Source organism: Excalfactoria chinensis, chromosome 7, assembly GCF_039878825.1.
Source record: "Excalfactoria chinensis isolate bCotChi1 chromosome 7, bCotChi1.hap2, whole genome shotgun sequence".
In the NCBI taxonomy this organism is placed as follows: domain Eukaryota; kingdom Metazoa; phylum Chordata; class Aves; order Galliformes; family Phasianidae; genus Excalfactoria; species Excalfactoria chinensis.
In genome coordinates, this window is record NC_092831.1 from 1,110,356 (window position 1) to 1,129,417 (window position 19,062).

Here is a 19,062-nt window from a genome sequence, read left to right on the forward strand (position 1 = left end):
AGATGGGCACCTGCATCTCCCTGCAGAACCATGACATGGAACTGCAGCCTGGTTACTCTCCTGTTCTTAGAGACATGCTTAGTGGGCATAGAGGCAATGGGGTGACCTGACCTGGAGATCTTAGAAGTCTTTTCCAGCCTTAATGGCTTTATGGTCCCATGATTCCCAGCTCGGTGAAACCTTCATCTTCCACCAAGCACCAGCTGCGGCCAGATGCTTCCTGTGCAATCTATTCCCTGCATAGGGGTGCTTCAGCAGAATCTGCTCCGTGGCACCAAAGATTAAATGAAATTCTCAGGTTGTACAATCTCAGCAACAAGACAGCATCCTTCCTCAGGAAGGCAGCAGTGGAAAGAAAGGCATTCTGATGATGGCAAAGCATCAGGGAAATAACATATAGCTGGACAGCTTTGGGATGATGCCTCCTCTGCATCCAGATTGGACACATGGTGCACGAAGCAGTGCCTGTGTGCAGCAAGTGGAGGTGATGAGGGGCTGCATATGAGCACCAAGAGGCTCCCACAGCTCCTGATGGCTGCTGCAGGCTCATCGGGACAACACAGCACCCAATGCCCACAGCCATGCAGCCCCGCGCCTCCTGGCAGGGCAGCAAGTAACGATATAACAGCAAAGCAAAGCCAGCAGTAAGAGACAGCAGCTGCATTCTCAGTATGACCACACGTGCACTCACACTGTTCCAAAGAGTTAACTCCTCTGAATAAGCACTAGGAGAATATATCTTGTTTTCCAACAGTGCACTCAGCCCGCTTCAATTTAAAAGGGGCTCCTGCTCTCAGCATCTTCTCTGTGACCCACAGCCCCTGCAAAGCCATCCTGAGGCTAACCCTCCTCATTTTCCCCAGGCATTCTGTTGCAGTGCATTTGCTCATCCCCTGACACAAATCCCAGGCAACTCGGATAAAACGGTGTAGCCAGTTCTCACAGATCCATGGAAACAAGCACAAAGGACCCAGAAATATTGCTAAGGAAGCTCAGTTGCAAGTGGGTAAATGCAGGGGTGGCGGCAGGGCTGAAGAGTTCAGGCAGCTCAAACTGCCACAGCCGTGCAGACAGTTTTGCTCCAGTGCTGGGAGGAGGGGCTGCAGGCAGCACAGGGCCAGGAGCTCACACACACAGCAGGGCACAGGACCGGCCACTCAGTGTTGGGTTATATGCAACACAGAACTCACCATTCCCACAAAAGCAGCAGCATTCAGCCAAGCATCACCCAGCTCCCACCTTTTACTCTGCCCCAAACTACTCTTTCCCACCCAGCTTCCCATTACTTACAACAGTTCTGTATTTTTCCCCATTGAGATCTTCTGTACCAAATCCCCCCTCGAGCTCCTAGGCTGTCACACGCTCCTGGTGGCTCCGAGATATCCACGTGCTTCCATTTCCAGAAGGGACCCTTCCAACATGACCCCAATTATTTGCTGAAGGAGAGTGCTGGGCAGCGCACAGAGCTGTGTTCCTGCGAGGGCACACAGCCTGCACACCAGAGCTGAGGATTTCAGTTCAGGTAAGTGAACACCTTTCAAGAGACACCTTCAGAAAAACCACCCATGTGAACATCCTGAGCCCAGACAGAAAAAAACTGGCCCATCAAATTTTCAAAGGAAAAGCCATTTTCAAAACGAGTCCTCAACAAGACTCAGATCAGCTGTGGTTTCCCAGCTCAGTCAAACCCTGAGAACCAAATTCTATTCTCATTTACATCACTGCAAAGCTCAAAGCCTAATGAAATATTTGATGTTTGCCCTGATGCAAATGAGAGTCGAATTTGGTCTGAAGTATCCTGTTTTCCTCTTGTCTTTATTGCAGGGTGAGCATGAGACAGGAGCTTGGCTTCCTTTGAACTTACTTCATGGCAAGAAGATAGGGTGGCAGAGATCCTGTCTGACAATCCCAGTGGCTGGGATGAAGGAAGCAAGGCACAGCGCAACACAGGCTTATGGGAACCAGCAAACACAAACTCCAGCTTAGGCTGCTCGGAGGTCCTTAATATTCCAGCTACAGAACCATGAATGCCCAATATTCACAACTACTGGAACCGCAGCTTGCTTGGGCTCTAATCCCACACCAGCAATTCTGAACACAACCTTCTCAAGTGCCATCAGCCACTGTATGCCAACGTGATACCCTTGGATGTACGCGGACACAAAGGACAGTTTAGCACCAGTTGAACAAACCAGAATGCTTGTGTTAATTTCAGCAGTTAGGGGTACAGAAACTTGGCTTTTGGATTTCCTTACAAATAGTAATTATTGCTGATAACAAAACCAGGAATTTCACATCTCAAAAGCTTCTGTAAGCGGCCCTGAAAACAGTGGATCTATACAGCAATTCCAGTTATCTCACATAAGAACATACAAAAACATCCAGAGTTAGACCTGCAGTAACGCTCTCCAAACCTCCATTACTTTTCCCCTTCAGGGACACAGTTCAACTGGCCAAAGGTAAAGGAAGCAATTCACAGACAGGATTCACCCTGCTGGGATTGCAGCTCTACAACACAACAGTGCAGAAAATGATGGCACAGACACATGGAAAATCTGCAGCTTACGGAAAACTCTTAGTCTAAGAAATAGAGCTGAACGTGAAAGCTCTATCCAAGAGCAGGAGAACTAGGGACACACACATGAAGTTCTGACAAAGCAGAACACGTACCTCCTTGAAGTTATCAAACGCAGACAAAATGATTTCATGCCCTCCTCTGACGAGACAAACAGCAGCCAGGAGCTCTAGGACAAGGGCCTTTGTCCTGCAAAGAAAGCAAGGCACAGCAGTCAGTGACAAGAGGGTGGGGAATACCTTCTACCTGTCTGCAAAGTGCTGTGCAGGCACCAGGAGAGGCACTTTGCATATCCAGTGGTTCAGCCTCTTGAGACAAGCAAACCTGCAGGACACAGAATGCTGAGCAAAGTCTGATCCAGGGTAGTTTGAGCTTCCCAGGATCGTGCAACTCTCCCCCATTTTAATACTTCCCAAAAGATGCAGGAATCTACATCACAAATTGTACCTGAGGAAATCCAAGCAAACCAATGGTGTTTGCATCAGCCCGGCAGCTGGCACGGCGTGAGCTCAATCCCACAGGTGGAAGCACATGGGGCAATGCATCGCTGCCAGGAGCAGCTCATGCCTCAGCCTCTCTTTGGCCAGGGCTTTTAGTTCTATCTGCACTGCCCTGACGCACATCTCAGTTATTCCCTATGACAAGTTGGGTTATTCACAGCCACAAAAAATGCAAGACGTGGTTCGCTGAAGTGAACACAGGGTGCCTTGGCACACCTCAACCTCCAGTATCTGAAACCTGGGTGCTGACTGGCAACTAACACAGCACATCAGGGAGGGGAGGATACAACTGACTGCTGAAAGAAAAGCATGCAACACTCAGTGTAGTTCTGACATAAATAATCCCCAGTTCTCTCTTACACGGTTCACATAAGGCAAAAGCACCAATGGGATCTTACAGCCAGATGAGCTGGGAGCAGATACTGAAACCATGCAGACACACATGAAATTAGTCTCATGCTTGAGCATTAAACCAGATGTTGCAGAAAAAGAAATACCTTTCGGCTTTCAAAGTGTCAAGGTTATCTTTGGAAACCAGATAAAATGTTCACTTCCCCAGGAAATTTTACACGGATCACTTTCAATTCTTACTCATCCATTTTTTTGTCCTGCCACAAGAAGAAAACCCAAGCTCTTTCAGACAGGCTCGAGGAGCTTTCCCTATGGCCCACCGGCAACATCCTCTGAAGGGCTGTGAGCTACACAGATGCCAGGAGGATGCCCAGGTCTCAGCGTCAGGTGCAGCACCTGCTCCCCTGCTGCATCTGCAATGGGGCAGGGATGGGACAGGACACTGCTGTGTTGGCATCATTTATCTCTTAATCACCTGATTTCCAGGCACAGGGCACCACAAATGATCACAACAAACTTCCTGTATCCTTCCCATTCATGCTAGCTGACTTAAGCCTAAACAGAAAAGAGGAAGGAAGGACCCACTTCCATCAGGCCAAGGTTTCAAGCAGTACATTGCATGGCAAGCAGGCAGCCTAGGTAAGGAAGCTCTTCCTATACGGTACAGTTTAGTTTTGTATCATCCCTGCTTTTCCCTTCCCTGGCAATCACCAGTACTCAGCTCTGGTATTGTCAGGTATGGGGGAAGCCTGCAGCTCCAGTCCAGCTGGATGAAGGTACCAGCTCACAAATGTGTGCAGGGGGGAGAGGGAACATAACCTTGCAGCAATCAGTTCCACAGTGTGGTTACTGGACTGCTGCTGTGGTTAAAGAAACACCTGACACTTAGTCAGGCACTGTACAGAGGCAGAACAAGTATGGAATGTGCTCTTAGAGGAGCTCAGACCTGAAGATGGCTTCAACAAAATCACCTGCAGAAAATTCAGTTTCTTCAGGAAAATCCCATGCAAAGCTGCTCCCGATCAGCAGAACCTGCACTGCAGCAGCAGTTGAACTCGAGCAGCAAAGGCAGAGCTGCAGAGTCAGCAGCTTCTGAGACCAATGGAACCAAATGGCAACCCCCCATCTAACTGCACTGTAATACAAACTGAATCTGAGTCAGAGCAAAGGCTGATTTTCGCTACAGCTTTGTACATAAATCCATGAAAATCCCTCTACTCTTCACGTATCTATTTCTTAAACGCTCTAACAGCAAGCACAGCCTACCTGGGATTCTTGTTGTTCAGGCTTAGTGCAATTTCGTTAACGGCATGCGGGTGCGACATGACCATATTGAATCCATACTGAAAAGAGAAGAGGAAAATACCGTTTCTGCTCCAAAACTGAAATGATTTGTTTTAAATCCCAACAAATTACGCGTGTCTGACCAGACCCGGCTGTTGAGATCACCAAGACACACTCAGCACATTCCCATTTCACACCATGCCCATCTGCTCCCCTGTCACTGCCATGCCCAAAGCACTCAGCCTGGCCATACTGGCCACCCAAAAGGGTGCCAGGGCTGATCCCACCCCACTGCCAGCCCCTCTGCTTCTCCTTCCCCAGCACTGTTAACACCGATAGCCAAGTGTGCCATTTCCTCTCTAACAGGGACTGTGCAGCTCAGCAGCCAAAATCACTTCTACAACACACATGCTGCCACAGAGCAACCGCTGCATGCAGCTACTGCCTGAGTCCTGCAGGGTCTGCTTCCAAAACCAAAGAAAGGAACTGCTTTGGAAAACACAGCATGGGTTATTACCACAACTGCACTGTTGTTTGCCACCTTCCCATCAGAGGCAGGGAGCTCTGTCAGAGCTCCTGCAGTGCCAGAAGCCCCCTGTAAGACCACACAACTCATGCCAGGCTCCCCTTGAAGCACAGAACTGTTAGTTGTTACTGGTTTAGCAAAAAATCCAGCATCTCAGAAGCTACCTGGGCATGCCATGTGACCACAGCACACCTCCATATAGAGAAGAAACTCATGGAAACACGATTAGTTTGGTGCAATTTATTCTCTGACTTGCAGTTACCACAACAGCCTCGCAATCAACATACAGCAAAGTGAAATCTTCTCTTTCCCACCAACGTCTAACAAGAACACTTCAAACATCCTCCTCTTTCCACCAGGTTAATGCTAAATTCTGACAGCAGTCATCACGCAAGTGCACGTCCAATGAGTTAGTGCCAACACAGCCCGGCACTGCAAACAGGAACATGCGTGTGCTCTTATCTGTGTCCTCACGCGTGCCAACCGTGCGGGTGCACAAGGACTGTGCCAGGCAGCTCCCAGCTATGCTGTCTGACAACAAGAATTCCATCCTTCACATCAGTTCCACCTGTACCGTGTGCAGCTAACCTTTCCCCCCAACAACAACGGTGCTGTGGGCCAGAAGAATGAGAAGGGCAATACCTGGTAGTTCATGATGGCACGTAAACACATGATGCAGACGTGGACATCGTCCTTCTTACTCACTAGTCTGGAATTCTTTAGAGTTCTTCGGCTCGGCAAAGTATTGTACCTGCAAACAGAAACAGCCTGCATCAGTCACAGGGCTATTCTTAGGCGGGAGGAAGGAAGCAATATTCCTCCACTGGGTTCTGTTCTGCGGCTGAGCTTCCTGAAAGCTCTCCAAACTGAGGAAACCCAGCCCTTAGGAACTGTCCCCAAACAGAGGCATTAATTATCCTAATTGTAACCCCTAGCTGGTAAATCAACCTTGAGTTCAGTTCAATAAGTACACAGAATAAACACGAAGGGAAATCTTTCAATGCGCTGCTTCTACAGCATTGTAAATGAAACCCACATTTCAGCTCTTCCCAAGATGCTGCTTATTTTCTTTAAGGAAAACCGTGCTTTGTGAGCTGAGCACAGGAAAATGGAGACAAGGAGACAGGCTGCCATATGAAATACATGTATATTCTTATGGCCATGTACGACGTTGAATAAGCAGCAATTTTTTAATCCTAACTTACTCCTATGTAAGAGAGAGGTGAGAACAAAGTGACAGAGCCTGCGGCTGGTCCTGCATGTCCCCAGCTGCAGCCCAGCAGAGGAGCAAGGCACCGACACACAGCAAACTGTCACACTCCAAACTGAAAGCCAAGGAAGCAAGCATCAAATTCTGCTGGAAGGCAGGTAAAAAGGAAAGCAGCGTGGTGCATGTGCAGCTGAGAGCTCTGCAAATCCTGGCACTTGTTATGCAGAAGAAATTAGCAGATGAAACTCAACTGGTATTGTAAATACTGGTAAAGCCAAGGCTACTTCAGACAACTGCAGCTTCACCCCACCAGTGCCATTCTGCAGCCTGGGCAACATTCACGGCAGTCTTTTCAGGCTGGAAAAGCCCTCTAGTATCCCCATGGTCAAACCCAACTCCCCCCCCATGCCCACTGCCCACGTCCCTCAGCACCACATCCCCACAGCTCTGGGACAGCCCACGGATGGTGACCCTCCACTCCCTGGGCAGCTGTGCCACTGCTGTCCTTATGACTTGCACTGTGGGAACCAAGTGGCATCAGATGCCATTCCCAGGTGACGGGATGAAAGCAAACCTGCTCACTGTACGGCTCCACAGAGTGCTACCAAAGCACTTGGGCTGGTTCACAAAGGGAAAAGCCATTGGGAGCTACGAACATGGGATGGGCTGATCAATAATCATCCTTAGGCTGGGAGAATTAAATCTGAACTGCCTGAGATGGAAGAATGTACCAGGAGAGAAGCAACCCCATTAATTCCAATGCTGCTGCGTACTCACTTGCTTCATTCATGCTACTCATTTTGCTTAGAAGTGTAGCAATAATAGACAAGGTTAATAGTAGATACAGGGACAAGCAGTAACAGGGCAGGAGAGGGGAAGCACTGGGAGCTCCAGCATGGCACAGAACTAGCCTGGCCTGCACAGAGCTGTGCCTGCACTTTGCTTTCATTCCCCAGCAGTGCTGACATGAAAGAAACCCCAAAATTCAAAGCAGAATTCAGTCAAACAGCTTTTCGTCTTTCCCATAGATATGAATGCATAAATCAGCTCAGGGCACTCCGGAACGATTTGGGTTTGTGGGAAATCTGACCCAGTTTTTCCTGAGCCCCAGCGAGTGCTCAGCACGCTGCCAGCAAGTCCCAAGGAGAGCAGCACAGACACCGGGGAGGCAGTGAGCTGGGAACAGGGGATTAATGCAGGGAAGATCTGGGTACCTTGGGATTTGGTGAACAAAACCACACAGGTGCTGGCTTTACCCTGCTGCTCGCTCCCTCCTGTGTCAGGGAAGGCTCTATGGGGCCAGCAGCCTCACCCCAAGCTGCCCCAAGATGGAAAGCCTTTTCCAGTCATACAAAGCTCTTTGCTATAACGGCTTATCTCAGGTTGGAACTGCTCAAGGCTGCATACATTACTTTCTTTTACATTTTAATAAGCAGAGCAATGAGATCCGTATCAAGAAGAAACGATCCTCCTCTGTGTCTGCTGCTCCATCTCCCCCCATTTCAGAGTGCCTTCACACACCTACCAAGTGGGAGCTGGGCTCCCCAGCTGAGAACCAAGCACGAAGCTGGAGCTTGGCATTCCCAGCCCAGTGCCCACCAAAGCCGCCCTCCTGCTGTGGGGCTGGGGAACAGGCAGCATCCCCTGTGCCCATCCATGCCACTGCGTGGCCAGGCTGAGAAACCCACATGCAATCTGCAACTGAGAGCTGCGGCACAGGGAAAACATCCCCAGCACAGACGGGATTCTGCCCTACATTTAGATAGGTTTCCTTGAAGAGATGCAAATTTCTTCTCACAGGCAAGGGTGTCAAGAAGTGATGGGCTTTTTCTGTACAGAAACTCTTCTACTATGACGGGATCAGGGAGTATGAAGCTTTCTGATGCTGACTGCAACACCCTGAGCCTGTCTCCTCCCTGCGCAGTACAGGCCAGCAGTAGTCCCCACCACCTCCCTTCACACAGCGTGGACGATCTGCTCCTGCATTTACTCCATTTCTTGCTAGCAAACATCAAGCATCTGGGTGAGCTGCTGCTTCTGATTTCCTGCCTGCTGCAGGTCAGAGATGCGTCACCAAGAGCGTGTTTACTCTGCTAATTCAATTCAGATGGCTCCGCTTTTGTTTTCCCCACTCCTCCTTCAAGGGAGAACTATAAAACCCTACTTCTGAAAACAGCAGCAGCAGAAACTCAACCACGTGTGGCTGTGTCACACCTCACAGTGCCAGGCAGTGGGACAGGGCCGGGCTGTGCCAGCACCCAGCACTCCCCAGAGGGACACAGCAGCTATGTGGGAGCAGCACGGCCAGGAGAGGCTGGAGGCAGGCTGAAATGCAGTGCCAGGTCCTCCTCCTCACCCAGAGCTGCTCTGGAAGAACTAGTTCATCAGTTGTACTGAAATGCAACGTGTGAGAGTTGCGGACTGCTCATTAAAACACCTACACAAACGGGATGCTCCAAGTATAGCCCTTCCCAGCATGGTAAGTGTGCACACAGCTCAAACCACGCTGCCGCCACCGCCTGGGAGCCCCCGCAAGCACTGTGCTACAACCAGGGCACAAAGATGCTGGGTGATGCAGAGCAGGTGGCCACAGTGCCCAAACCTTTCCCTTCTGTCATTCCAAACCAAGGCAACGAGGTTTTGAGCCACAAATGTGAAGAGAATGAATGATCCTGGGCCTCTTATCTGATGGAATGTGGCAAAGTCGTCCACCCGGAAAGCTGCAGAGAACTTTGCTGCTTCCAAAACGCCAGAAAAGCAATAGAGACAGACTGCTTTGGTGTCCCCCTCCCTCCCCAGCCACAGCGCCAGCACAGGGCCAGCAGCAGAGCACAGAGCCTGACACAGAGATGCAGCTGCACAGCGTTAATGGCAGCATCCAATTGCAAACATGCAGCATAAGGAGCAGCGCCAAAGGGGAGTCCAATTTTTCAATGCGCTCAAAGGCTATTTTTGGATTAAGAAAAAATTAAGTTTCTGAATTGAATCCACAAAGAAACTGCACTATCTGACTCAGAAGAAAGGGAATTTCTAATGGGCTGGGACATCGCTAAGTCTGTATGAATATTTAGCCAAAAGGAAAGTCTGACTCTCATATCAAAGTACTGCTCTTTTCCCTCCCAAAAAGCAGCAACAAAATCCCCCACGATTCATCCCCGTTTTTATCCTTCTGCCCTCATTTCGGTGTTTGCCTCCCAAATCCCTGTGCCTCTTCTTGCAAAAAGAATATCTCAGTTGCCACAGAAACACAGAGCAGGGAACTGGCACGGCCTAACACTGCTAACGAGAGCTCCAGGAAGTCCAGAAGAGTTACAGATTGGAAATGGAGAGCCAGCCCTGCAAGGGGACGGATGGAGAGGCTCCAGGAAGGCTGTGCTGCAGGGCACCTGGCACTCCATGTGGGCACCTGGCCGTCTGCAGCAGGACACCTGGCACAAGGCACCCTGCTCTTGGCAGCAGGCACCTTGCACAGGGCACCCCACATTTTGCCCGTGTACCCCACATAGGGAACCATGGCATAGTGACTTGCAAGGGAACCAATTGCTGCAACAGAGCTGCACCGCTTGCAAGCAATAAAGGGTGCAGCCCTGCCCAGCACTCCAAGAGTGATACTGTGCTCATCTCCTGCTACCATACCTCTGTGTGCACACATCCCAAGGGCTGCAGCGACTGCAGCTGCAGGCAGGCAGAGAGCAGCACTGTGACACTGCAAACAGGCACCAACATGAGAGAACCATGTGCTAAAGGTAGCACAAAATGTGTCTGTTCAAACCAGATGTCAGCATTACTTGGGATGTGTGTGTTGCACACGGCATTTATAAATTCATCCAAAAATTACTAAAAAATAACTCAAGAACATTCCATGCTTTTATTTCTCCTATTGCACACAGTCCCCATCCACAGAAAACCCAGCCCTGCAGAACACAGGTCTTTGTGCTGCGAAGCAACACACACAGGTGCTGTCAGAGAATCACACAGTGCCAGGCACTGCTGCGGCCCCAGCCCAGGTCACACCCCAACCCAGCAGCCCCTGCCCATATCTAAGAGTGAGCCAACACTCCAGCAACAGTTCTATTTAAAACATTAACAAAGGCACACAACAGTTAAGGCCAGGTGTCTCAGGGATAAAGCTTTCTGCAATACAACAAGCAAACTAATATCTTGTTTCTAAGTAAAACATGCTTTATTTCCTTCTAGCTAAGCCCACTCTATGGAAGCAGACTACAGTGGGAAGCTATAATGCGATAAGCACACAGCGGGTAGGCTGAGGCTCCCCAGCACTCAGGGTTGCTCCCCAAGCAGTGTGATTATGGGATTATATGGCATGGGAGCAGTGCAGGGCCCCAAACACAGGGCAGCCCCATGCGGTGTCACCTCACCCTGGCACTTACAATGTTTTCTGGCTTGAGGCCCCATCAGCAGAGCGCCAAGTGAAGCCGCTCCAGAGGCAGCCGGAAGAAAAGCAGCCCTGGTGGTGTTTGAGCTGAAGCTGCTCAGGTCGAGAGACCATGCTGATGGCACGTGATGGCAGGAGGGTCAGGGATGCAGAAGGGAAAGTCAGGAAGGGAGGTTTGGAAGAGGGAGGGGATGTGGAAATGGAAAATGAGGAAGGTAAGAGGGGGATGTGAAAAAAGAAAAACGGGTGGAAGGAAATGAAGAGAAAAAGTGTAAGAGACAGGTAATGTAGAGCTGACACGCATTTCTGGCACAGCTAACCACTGATGTGCATCCCAAAGACAGAGCAGCACCAGGCCTCCTCCTGCAAACATAAGGTCCTACCTCCCCTGAAGTACATAGAAATCAAAGCACACCAACAACACAGAAATCACCTCTGCGGCACTAAATAAAATCAACTCAACTGATTCTGCTGCACTCCACAGCCCACATCTTTTTGCCAGTACTGTGTGCCTGCCTCCCTCTCTCTGCTTTCTTCCTGATGCCTTCGATATCTTCCAGATACCACATCCACCACCATTCAGCTATGGGTGGCAGTCCTGAACACAAACCACACAGCCCATGTTAGCACTGACAAACCAAAGCTGAGCTTGGGCTGGAAGGCAGCAAACTGCCTGCTCACTGCTTCCATCTCTGCAGGACTCCTTTGTGCTCACAGCACCACGGAACAAAGCTCTACAAAAACCAGAAGAGTAAAACATGTATAAAGACAGCCCCATCCAGCACTCTGAGCTGTGCCCCTAATGAACCGTGCTGCTATAAATGCTAGTTAGTCTGGTTTGTAGGAGTGAAGGACTGTAAGAACATGAAGTTCTGTAACACAGCTGACTGCCATTCGCTCCAGGGAAGCAATCTTGACTTTTCCACAAACTGAAAGAAAATAACAAGTATTCAGAAAGGGAGACTTCAAAGTAAGGCCTGAGGTGGTGGCTTGAGTTACCAGAAGGTCTAAAGGATGGAAATGGCCTTAACAAATAAACCTTGTTCAGTGCAGAATGGAATGGATACGCTTTTGGACGAGCTCTTACTGAATGAGGCACCAGGTCAGAGCTGCGGCCTGGCTGGGCCCATGGAAATGCTGACACAGTGTTTGGAGAGCAGTAAGTGCTTCCTCTGGGCAAGGCACATCGTACCTGACGGAAACGTACTGTGCATTCCTATACCACTCAGCCACTGGAAATAGAGGCAGCACTACTCATCCAACTTCCTCAACTGCCGCAGTGCTGCCCTGCGCTATGAGCTTAGCACTTCTTTCCACCTCCAAACCATCACTGCAATGACACATTTCCTACATGTGCCAAGCCTGCACTGTGCAAAGAAGGAAGATGAAAGCCAGCCTAACTGGAAAGCCCCACGGGCACAGGGCACTCACTGCCTGCAGGCCACCTGCATGGCCTTGGTGCCTTACCGCAGCGTGGAGTGCCTGCCTGAGCGCGAGGCGCTGTTGCCAACTGGTGAGGGCAAATTGCTGCCCCTGTGCAGGTCCTCGATTGACCGGCTCCAAGGCCTGGACTTGTCCATCGAGTTTTCCACGTTGTTCTCCAAGCCTTCAAAGTCAAACCTAAAGGAAATAGAAATGTTGGGGCTGGGTTAGACAGCAAAGATGCACATAGCGTTTTCCTTCCTGTTAAACATCTGCACATTCTGTAGGTCCCAAAAGATTATGAAAAGAAAGGAAGAAAGCAATGCAGACTAATTTCCCCTCAGCTGCAGTTCAGAGCGAGCTTCAAGTCCACACTGCAGCAAATTCAGCTCCTGCCAAAAGGGGGAAGCTAACCACAGCTCGAAGGATCAAACAGCCACGGTTATTGTACTTCAGTGTAAAACAAACTTTGCAGATGAACAGCCTTGCCTTGAAGGGAAGAGGAAGAACGCTCAAAGTCGTCTCCATTTTATTCTAATAAATAGACACGTCATAAAAGTACAGATTCCTCCCTTACAAAGAGCTCACACCGGCCCACCGGCCCCCACCAGCCTCAAGCTGATATATTAGCATCATCATTACACATTCTCCTTGATTTCTGACCCTGTGCCCACCATACTGCTATTGCAAGGAAAAACTGCTTGTTCCCCTTACAGCTCTTGAGGTTATTACTCATGTTTACCACGTCAGAGAGGGAAAAAACCCAGCAGGATAACATGCACTCATTTATGTAGTTTTAGGAACAAAGTCTTTACAAAACCCATCTTTTGCTGTGCAGTATTTTCCAGCGTTAGGGACTTCTTAAACATATAATTTTCCTTCATTAATTTTACTGCAGCTCCACCAAGAATCTCAATTTCTGTGTGATGGCAAATGTACATCTGATGGCATCGCTTTAAAAACAAACCATCAGCTCTGCTCAACTTCCCAACGCTACAATGGTATCTTTATCACTTATTTTCTTACTATTGTGTATAAAAAATCGATTGCTCCAATGTATGGAAAGGAAAACGTGTGGACATGCAAAACCAGCTCCTCACCTGAGCGTCCATTTCAAACTGTGTGATCTAACGACTAATGGAAACGGATGTTCTCCTCATTTGTTTTAGCAGAGTATGTTTAATGATTTATTGCCCAAATGATTAAATCCAACTCCAAGCTGGTCACGCGACAGAATGGCAAATGGGAAGCGGTCAGGGCGGGGATGAGGCTTGAAACAGAGCAGGCAGTGCCTGAATTGGTTTTGCACTATACCCTAAGACAGTCTGAGGCTCCAAAGCTAAAATCCGTGTTGGTATGGCCTTAAATATAATCATAAAACCATGGAATGGCTTCTGTCGGAAGGATCCTTAAAGAACCACAGAATGGTTGGGTTGGAAGGGACCTTAAGGATCACAGAACCATGGGATAGCTTGGTTTAGAAGGGACCTCAAAGCCCCAGCAGAAGCAAGCCTTACTTACGTGACTGCATACTGTGCAAACGACAAGTACTCCACCAGTACGTCCAGGCCTTTGTTTTCTTCATTCAAGAACTCCCTGACCCACCTGTTGGAAAAATGAGGAGACATCAGAGCATTGCACCGGGCTTGTGCAACTACTGGAATTCCTTCCAGAGACACATCCACCACAGGAAAGACACCCAGGAAGGAGCAGTAGCAGCTAACTAGGCTAGATCTTAACACCAATCCTAGCAATGAGGGCAGCATCCTGTAAAATGGGTGTAAGGTGGCTGGGCACACACTGGGATCACAGCACAAAAACCAAATACACCATACAGCCGGCACACTGAGGCTTCTGGTGCTGGGACCCTGAGCAGACAGATGGAACCAGCCAGCAGAATGTGACCTCTTCAATAAAGCCTCAAGTCCCTCTGATTCTTTTGCTATTTGAGAAGAAATTTCTGCTTTGTGAAAGCAAAATACTGGCAACACCACTTATGGCCAGGCTTCACAAAGTGTTCAAGCTTGTGTTAAAGCCATAAGCCAGCATATTTTAATATACATACTTTCATAGCTCCAATGCTGTTGCTACTCTAGAGCCGATATTCCCACTCCTGCCCTGAGTTACCAGGGGTGAGCAGAAGCTGGTTGCAATCTTTTCCTGGCCTAACGGAGATGTGCATTAACTCCAGCACAAAAGGATCAGGGCTGCCCAGTCAGCCCTTCCCGAGGCCCTTCAGACTCCAACAACCAACCGGTGCTATCACTGCTTAGCATGCAAGGTGAAGGGCATCCACAAGCAGACGTGAATCCAATGAAAACAGAGGGCACCAAAAATTCTTACCCAATGTGGTTTGTTCGCAAAGAAATTTCCAGTTCTCGAAGTACTTGTGTAGACTCTTGGACTCGTCTCCTGAATTTCTGCAACAGAGTGAGGAGGCAAAAATAGCTCTTAGGACTCCCACGACGCTATTAAAAATATCAGCATCTCTTACGGCACAGATTGAACAAATAAAACATTGGGGTAAACTGAGAGCCCTCCAGATCCTCAGGAATGCAACAGCAATAGCCAGGCAGTCAACAAAAACAAATGCAGGGAAATAAGTGCTGGTTCCATGCACATTTTTGAGTTTCCAGGATTAAGAAAAGGAAAACCCTGGAGATAAATACACATTTCTTTACAGTACAGGCTTTGTTTCAGTATCAAACTGTCCACTGAGAACTACAGCGCCTGGACCTCACCCTCAGCCCTGTGTTTTAATCTTGTTTTTGCAGCTCTATACCCACACCAAAAAAATGCTGCAGGTTCTGTATAATGACCAAACCTGAAGGTGTGAGTCGATAATGAAACACACACGTGCTCCCATCCGCACACTGTAACAATTTGGGCACCCAAAATAGCATCTGCAAAACCAGAAGCTGGAAAGAGACCTTCAAATGGCGGCCGTGAAACCCTGGGCAGCAACACAGCATGAAGATGTTTGGTGTCACCTCCAGCTGGAGCCTCAGGCTCAGAGCAGGTGCTGGGGAGGCAGAGATCCACTAAACACACATTTAAATGCCTCACCCCGAGCCAGGCGGGTTCCCGAATACCTGCAGAGCCTGCAGCAGGGCTGGCCCAGTGCACAGCAGTCCTGCTCTTCTCACAGATGGGGAACACCTGTGGTTTTCTTCCTCTCATCCCAAGATGAGAGGGCCTTACTCTGACTTATCCTAACCCATCCATATATATGATCCCAGAACGGTTGTTCTGGCAAATCTCCATTTGTGAGAATAGCAGAAGCGAGCAAGAACAGAAGCAGATGGATGACGAGCGTCACCTTGGAACTGCAGCATTTACAAACCAACTTGGCCACCATTAGAGCCCACACAGATGTGACGTGCTGGCTTGTAGGGTTATGAACTGTCAAGACACAGTGATGTTCCAAGGACCGTGTCCTGAACCATCTTCAGGAGTGAATAGATTGAGGGGGGAATGGTGAAAGCCCAGGCCTCACCTTGCCTTGATGGCCTTTGGAAGGTTACCAGCAGCCCTTTTCATGAGGGCTTTGGCACAGCCCACTTAGCACTAGAGCCTTATTGGGCTCAGAAAACCATGGGCAGCCCAAAATGAGCCTCACTGTGAGGTCCTGGTGAACACTGGGCTCTGTTCGTTTTCACTTTGAAATAGATGGCTGTGATCAGACCTAACATTTCTGGGCAAATGGGAATTAGAGTACAAAAACTCAACGCCTCCTCTCAGAGAGAGCTGATACAATATAACCACAGGCAATAAAACCTTACATCTCTGGGAGCAAGTAATGTAGCAAGAAGCACAGACAGGAGCCAAGTCGGACAGCACAGCAGAAATAGGCAGCCTGATCCTGTGTGCTTTGTAGCCACGACAGACCAGTGAGAGCCTTGGAGCCCTGCTGGCCCCTACACACCTCCAAACTGGGATTTCTTTTAAACTGTCTGATCTCCACCCTTCAGGTTTTCTATGTCCCTCCTCAAATGAGACAGAAAGTCATTGCTACACTGGGAAGTCATCAGGGTCCCAATGACAGCCCCCAGCACACAGATAACAGCAATACCAGGAGAGACTTTCTCTTGGCAGCACTGGGAGTTACAGAACCACAGCATGGCCTGTATTGCAAAGGCCCACAGTGCTCACCCAGTCCCAACCCCCTGCTGTGTGCAGGTCACCAACCAGCAGCCCAGGCTGCCCAGAGCCACATCCAGCCTGGCCTTGAATGCCTGCAGGGATGGGGCATCCACAGCCTCCTTGGGCAACCTGTTCCAGTGCGTCACCACCCTCTGGGGGAAAAACTTCCCCTTAAAAGCAAAATCGCTGCCCCAGCCCCATTGACAGCAATAATGGGGTAACCTGAGCCCTCCCACAGCAGCAAGCATCTGCCCAGAGGTCCTCTTGGAAACCTTTCTGACTGGAGGCCCCGGCTGAGAAAAGGCTGCTGTTGGTACAGAATAACACAACAAAAGGGAGGAACTCAATGCAGTTATTTTTAGGCTCCTTCAGTTTTGTCATTTGTCATGGGACTCTTAGAGCAGCATTAGGATAAGAAAGCCTTCAATGTGTGCTCACCACTGAGCAAAGCCAAACACTAAATGAATTTCAAAAACCCTGCAGGAGAAAAACACAAAGACCCCTGTTCAGATTAAAAAACAAAACAAAACAAATCCCACATAACCAGCTGCAGGCACATTGCAAGGTTTCCTCCTAAATGGTTTCCTGCTCCTTGTGGCAGCCTCCAACAAGAGAAGCGCTGTCAGAAGGCATCAGTGCAGCCCCCAGGACAAGAGCAAGGAGGGTGCGGGCAGCAGGGCAGGGTGCCCACCTCCTGTGCCTGCAGAGCAGGGTGCACTGCTGCCTTTCCAGCCGGCCCCGGCCCCAGCAGTGTGCCAGGATGCACATCTTACCACAGGGCTCCCAGCTCGGCTAATTGCACGGCAACACAAAGCAGCAATTGTCGGGGCAGCACAGAGAGCCAGCCGATGGCAGGAACTGCTTGCCCTGCTGCCTTCTCTTTAGGCTGCTATAACGATCAACACAGGATATGAGCTGACGTCCAATGCGAGTGAATACCAAAGGTTTGGTGATGGTCCTCTAAACAGGACGTGAATTTATGCACTTCTGAAATGCTAGAGGCTATTAGTAAGCCGACAGGAGTGGTGCAGAAGTGTCAGAAGCAGCCAGTTCTGGAGATGTATTACACAGAGATACAGACGGGGCTCTCCGATGGCTCTGCCAGCAGCAGGTGACTGCGTGCAGTCATTTCATGTGCATACCCAGAGAACAAGACATAGAGCTGCAACATCCCTTCCACAGGGTGAGAGAGGTGCCATCGACATGGGATTTATCTGCCACCAGCACTGCCCTCGTGGGAAGCCAGACCTGGAGCACAGCTCAGTGACAATTTGTCAGACTGTTTATTGGAGCTAAAGATATTAAAGCAATTTGTTTCGTGTGTCAGATGGCCCTCTTCTTTGCAACATCTGTTCTGCTTTCTAAGCCACAAAAGCCGCAGTGTCTTTCCAACCTTCCTCTGTCTCTGCATTTTGTTACATCTCCAGGACTTTTCTGAGAGCTGCATGGGGCCCTGCACACAAAGGCAGGAAGGAGTCAGGACCCCAGGAGCTCCTCTTGCAGGAACAAAGGACAGCCAGGAGGAAACAGGATGCTCCTCACCTTCCTGGTGACAGCTGGGTCCAGATAGCCCTTCAGCTTCTGGATGTACGTGTGCGGGGGATTCTTCACTTGGAACCTTTCCTGGAAAGGATGTAAGAATAAACATCAACCATCAATGACATTTTCTGTATTTACTTATGATATGTATGAAGTGCATGCATACACATACGTATTCAAGCAGAACACGCTGTAAATGTATACGTACATACCCTATATTCATCTATAATCTACACATATGCCATATGCATGCAAATAAACCCTATTTACATGTATCTTGATTTTCTGAAATTTGATATTTATATTGGATGCATAAAAATATGGCTTCCATATTCAATTACAGCTTTGAATTCCAGCTACAGACACAAACAAATACACCTGGGACTGCAGAGCCTCTGTTCAGCAGGAACAATTATGGGAGATGGCATCAAAGCCTGGACTTCAGCAAGGTGCACACCACCCACTGCTCTCCCTCACCTCCCCAGCTCTATGGAGCTGCAGTGAAACACGAGTTAGTCTGCAAGGAGAGCGCTGTGTCCAGACCTGCTAAGAGCATTACCAAACGTTCTGATACTATTTGCATCCTGGAAGAGTTTTAAACTATTCTGCCCTTTCTCTTGAGGAAAGGCCTCGTAACAATTTCCTCCTGGTGCTACAGCTTCACATTCTGTAACTGATACTTGAAACCCCACATATGAGATCAGGATGCAATTCTGCCTTCACTAACTGGACGTTATTTCCTACCAAGCAGCATGCTGCTGCCAGTACCAGAACACACTGTCTGAACACCAAACTTGTTCCTGTTATTATCCTGCTACTTGCTGTAAAAAAAGCTATTTATCACAGTCAGAGAGAAAAAATGGACTCACAAATCTACCCTGGGGTCCAGCAGCCCCAAACCACGGCTCCTAAAGATAAAAAGCAGACATTTCTGCCCTGCATTATAACAGGATTCCATGCACCTTCACAGATGGATGAGCCAAGATGCAAGTGGAACTCAGTACTGCCTTTTTATCTCAAAAACAGCTCAGGAACCACAGAGCTGTGTGCCCAGGGTCAGCCCCTTCACACCCTTTAAACCTCAGAGAAATTAACAGTTTGTGATGATGGAGGTGA

General features: G+C 49.1%; 1 protein-coding gene across 8 annotated transcripts in view; it reads right to left on the reverse strand.

The window, feature by feature from the left end:
- Nucleotides 1-19,062, reverse strand: part of FMNL2 (formin like 2) — a 98,793-nt gene that overhangs the window by 28,277 nt on the left and 51,454 nt on the right. For all 8 annotated transcript variants that reach the window (XM_072342467.1, XM_072342470.1, XM_072342463.1 and 5 more), the window contains exons 3-9: nucleotides 17,950-18,030; nucleotides 14,608-14,684; nucleotides 13,786-13,869; nucleotides 12,310-12,462; nucleotides 5,879-5,987; nucleotides 4,693-4,769; nucleotides 2,671-2,764 (exon numbers count right to left, since the gene is read on the reverse strand). In XM_072342467.1, the coding sequence (XP_072198568.1) occupies nucleotides 2,671-2,764; nucleotides 4,693-4,769; nucleotides 5,879-5,987; nucleotides 12,310-12,462; nucleotides 13,786-13,869; nucleotides 14,608-14,684; nucleotides 17,950-18,030 (675 nt within the window). The remainder of the gene's footprint in view (nucleotides 1-2,670; nucleotides 2,765-4,692; nucleotides 4,770-5,878; nucleotides 5,988-12,309; nucleotides 12,463-13,785; nucleotides 13,870-14,607; nucleotides 14,685-17,949; nucleotides 18,031-19,062) is intronic.